We start from the raw sequence: 4,883 nt of genomic DNA on the forward strand, positions 1-4,883 counted from the left end.
CCAACTTTCCTCGGACACGCACTCTCTTCCACACAAATCCACTAATCTGGGGACGGTTCCAACTTGGAACTGGTTCTTGATACCCTATTTAAGACATGATGGTGCTTGACCATTAAGGACTTTGTAGGTGAGCACAAGGATTTTAAATTATATTCAGGATTATACAGGGAGCCAGTGCAGAGAAGCGGGTGTGGGAAAAATGTGATCTTTTTTAGCAAAAACACATCAAAATTGGAACAACTATAAACTACCAACTATTTATTAATAAATAACCAGAAATAATCACATTTTTTTTATTTTATTTTTTTTTTTTTAGGTCATTTTCGAATGTATACATTATATAAGGAGGAAAATGGAAGAGCTGGAGAGGTGGCAAAGAGGGGAGAAAATTGAACAGCATAACAGGGCACATAGAAACAAATATCCACTCACACATTTTAGAGTCACCAATTAACCTGCATGTCTTTTGACGGTGGGGGGGAAGCCGGAGCACCAGGAGAAAACCCACGCAGACACGGGGAGAAACATACAACTCCACACAGAAATGCAGACGACCAAGGTTTGAACCCTGGACCTTCTTGCTCTGAGGTGACAGTGCTAACCACTGCACCACCGTGCTGCCCTGATTTTAGGTATTGTTTGTTTTTTTTAGGCCAATTTAGAATCTATATTGTAAATATGTTTTATGATGGATGTGAAGCCGGAGCAAACCTACGCAGACAAACACACAAACAGAAACGCAGACGACCAAGGTTTGAACCCTGGACCTTCTTGCTCTGAGGTGACAGTGCTAACCACTGCACCACTGTGCTGCCCTGATTTTAGGTATTGTTTGTTTTTTTTAGGCCAATTTAGAATCTATATTATAAATATGTTTTATGATGTAGGGGAAGCCGGAGCACCCGGGAGAATCCGCACAGACACGGGGAAAAACATACAAACTCCACACAGAAACGCAGACAAAATCCAGCTCTACACAAAAAGAGTCAGGCCCAGGAATTGAACCAGCACCTTTTTGTGTGAGGCTGGAATTTTCCCAGCCTCACAGGTGGACTAAGCATCGTATGTGCGGAGGGCTCTTGGCTGATGTTCTCTTTCTCAGCCTCCATCGCGTTGCCCGCACTTTCTAAAGCTTTTTTGCTGTTCAACTTTTCATTGAGCTCCTGGACCTCTTGTCGAAGTACGTCCTTTTGTCGGCCCATGGCATCTTTTTCCATTGTCAGCGATTTATTCATGACCTCCAGCATTTGTTCACTTTGTAGTCTGGCGTAGAGCTCTTCAACCTCGAGTTGTAATGTGTAGTTTTGTTGGCTCAAGGCTTCATTTTCTTCTTTCATGACATTATTCCTGTCTACCAAAGCTTGTTCCTTTACAAGCCTTTTCTCCACCTTCTGAATTTCTTTTTTCAGGATGTTATTTCGCTGAGTTAGATTGTTTTTCTCTACTTTCATTGCTTTATACATTTCCTCTATGACAGTTTTGTTTTCCATCTCCTCAATGCACTGTTTGATTTCTCGATGGAGTTCATTGTTGTTTTGTCTTAAGGCTTCAGTCTCCTCTCTCAGTGGACCAAACTTGCCTTCATAGACTGGCATGCTATCGTACTTTGAGAAGAGCAAATGACGTTGTTTAATAAGCTCATTTTGTTTAGCAGAAACATCTTTTTTTTCTGATTTCAGGGCTTTATACTTGTCCTTCATGGCTTTTCTGTTCTGGATCCTTCTGGTAAGGCTCTGAATGCATATTTTGATGTTTTGATTTTGGTGGCGCATACCTTCCACGATGTGCAACTTCTTCCTATACATGACACTGAAAATCTTTTGATCTTCATAATCTTTGTAGAGCTTCTGCTGTTGTTCTTTCAGTGCAGCGTTCTGCTGGCTGATGGCCACTTTTGACACTTCCATTTGATCAATCATTTTCTCTAGAGCCTTTTCATTACGGAGATCTTTAGCTATCTCCTGAATCTCTTGTCTCAGGTTGTCATTTTGCTGGCTAATCGCCACATTCTCTGCTTTCAGTTGATTATACATTTCATCCAAAGCATTTAAATTTCTGCACTTTTCTTTGAGCTCCTGGATCTCCTCTTGTATGCTGTAATTTTGGAGCCTCACGACCTCAGTTTCCTCCTTCATGACCTTACACATTTCCTCCAAAGCTGGTTCATTTTTGAGTTTTTTCCTGAGCTCCTGAATTTGTTGTTGCAGTGCCCCGTTTTGCTGGCTTGCTGCTAAGTGCCCTGCCTTGATGTTCTTACACTTCTCATCCCAGGCTTTGTCAGGTCGCATATGGTTTAGCTCCTGAAGTTCTTTTCCCAAAGCTTCCTTGGCTATTAAAATGGCTTCGTTTGCCACTTTCATAGCCATGGACATTGCATCCAATCCTTTTTGAGTTCGGCTATTTTCATGGTGCTCTGCCAGTTGTTTTTTCTGATCTTGTTTCTGATACCTTTGCAGTTGGATATTAATGCCTTCAAGTTGTTGAATAACTGCTTCCAAGTCCATATCCATTTTTCAACAAGTTTTTTTTTCTGGGCTCTGTACACGAAGCTCAGTTGTAAATGATTCAGATGTTGGATTGAAGAGTTGAAGTATTAAAATGTGTTCACTCAGTGACTTTGATCTTTGGAATGTTGAAGATGTCATAAAGTACAGGCAGTGACATCACATTCCCCTCAGAATGGTGTTTATGACATCATCAACATTATGACATTGTCAGAATTCTGATTGATAAAGTACAGGAAGTGACATCACATTCCCCTCAGATTGGTGTTTATGACATCATCAAGAATATGACATTGTCAGAATTCTGATTGATAAAGTACAGGAAGTGACATCACATTCCCCTCAGAATGGTGTTTATGACATCATCAACATTATGACATTGTCAGAATTCTGATTGATAAAGTACAGGAAGTGAAAGAACCTTTCACACAGCATGGTATTTATGACATCATCAAAATTATGACATTGTCAGAATTCTGATTGATAAAGTACAGGAAGTGACAGAACCTTTCACACAGCATGGTGTTTATGACATCATCAACATTATGACATTGTCAGAATTCTGATTGATAAAGTACAGGCAGTGACAGAACCTTTCACACAGCATGGTGTTTATGACATCATCAACATTATAACATTGTCAGAATTCTGATTGATAAAGTACAGGCAGTGACATCACATTCCCCTCAGAATGGTGTTTATGACATCATCAACATTATGACATTGTCAGAATTTTGATTGATAAAGTACAGGCAGTGACAGAACCTTTCACACAGCATGGTGTTTATGACATCATCAACATTATAACATTGTCAGAATTCTGATTGATAAAGTACATGCAGTGACATCACATTCCCCTCAGAATGGTGTTTATGACATCATCAACATTATGACATTTTCAGAATTCTGATTGATAAAGTACAGGCAGTGACATCACATTCCCCTCAGAATGGTGTTTATGACATCATCAGAATATGACATTGTCAGAATTCTGATTGATAAAGTACAGGAAGTGACAGAACCTTTCACACAGCATGGTGTTTATGACATCATCAACATTATGACATTGTCAGAATTCTGATTGATAAAGTACAGGAAGTGACATCACATGCCCCTCAGAATGGTGTTTATGACATCATCAACATTATGACATTGTCAAATTCTGATTGATAAAGTACAGGAAGTGACAGAACCTTTCACACAGCATGGTGTTTATGACATCATCAACATTATGACATTGTCAGAATTCTGATTGATAAAGTACAGGCAGTGACATCACATTCCTCTCAGAATGGTGTTTATGACATCATCAACATTATGACATTGTCAGAATTCTGATTGATAAAGTACAGGAAGTGAAAGAACCTTTCACACAGCATGGTATTTATGACATCATCAACATTATGACATTGTCAGAATTCTGATTGATAAAGTACAGGAAGTGACATCACATTCCCCTCAGAATGGTGTTTCTGACATCATCAACATTATGACATTGTCAGAATTCTGATTGATAAAGTACAGGCAGTGACAGAACCTTTCACACAGCATGGTGTTTATGACATCATCAACATTATGACATTGTCAGAATTCTGATTGAAAAAGTACAGGAAGTGACATCACATTCCCCTCAGAATGGTGTTTATGACATCATCAAGAATATGACATTGTCAGAATTCTGATTGATAAAGTACAGGAAGTGACAGAACCTTTCACACAGCATGGTGTTTATGACATCATCAACATTATGACATTGTCAGAATTCTGATTGATAAAGTACAGGCAGTGACATCACATTCCCCTCAGAATGGTGTTTATGACATCATCAAGAATATGACATTGTCAGAATTCTGATTGATAAAGTACAGGAAGTGACAGAACCTTTCACACAGCATGGCGTTTATGACATCATCAACATTATGACATTGTCAGAATTCTGATTGATAAAGTACAGGAAGTGACAGAACCTTTCACACAGCATGGTGTTTATGACATCATCAACATTATGACATTGTCAGAATTCTGATTGATAAAGTACAGGAAGTGACATCACATTCCCCTCAGAATGGTGTTTATGACATCATCAACATTATGACATTGTCAGAATTCTGATTGATAAAGTACAGGAAGTGACAGAACCTTTCACACAGCATGGTGTTTATGACATCATCAACATTATGACATTGTCAGAATTCTGATTGATAAAGTACAGGCAGTGACATCACATTCCCCTCAGAATGGTGTTTATGACATCATCAACATTATGACATTGTCAGAATTCTGATTGATAAAGTACAGGAAGTGACAGAACCTTTCACACAGCATGGTGTTTATGACATCATCAACATTATGACATTGTCAGAATTCTGATTGATAAAG

At 38.8% G+C, this 4,883-nt stretch overlaps 1 protein-coding gene across 1 annotated transcript; it reads right to left on the bottom strand.

The window, feature by feature from the left end:
* Nucleotides 1–977: 977 nt before the first annotated feature.
* On the bottom strand, nt 978–2,532 carry LOC119885092 (protein Daple-like). The gene has a single exon (XM_038695332.1). The coding sequence runs from the start codon at nt 2,508–2,510 to the stop codon at nt 987–989; it is 1,524 nt and encodes a 507-aa protein (XP_038551260.1). The 5' UTR covers nt 2,511–2,532; the 3' UTR covers nt 978–986.
* Nucleotides 2,533–4,883: the final 2,351 nt, after the last annotated feature.

The sequence above is a fragment of the Micropterus salmoides genome, unplaced genomic scaffold (genome assembly GCF_014851395.1).
Source record: "Micropterus salmoides isolate LMB-PRFRI ecotype aquatic unplaced genomic scaffold, ASM1485139v1 Ms_hic_scaffold_3918, whole genome shotgun sequence".
NCBI lineage: Eukaryota > Metazoa > Chordata > Actinopteri > Centrarchiformes > Centrarchidae > Micropterus > Micropterus salmoides.

Coding starts and splice junctions, on each gene's coding strand:
- LOC119885092 (XM_038695332.1), bottom strand. CDS start 2,510: ATGGATATGGACTTGGAAGCAGTTATTCAACAACTTGAAGGCATTAAT.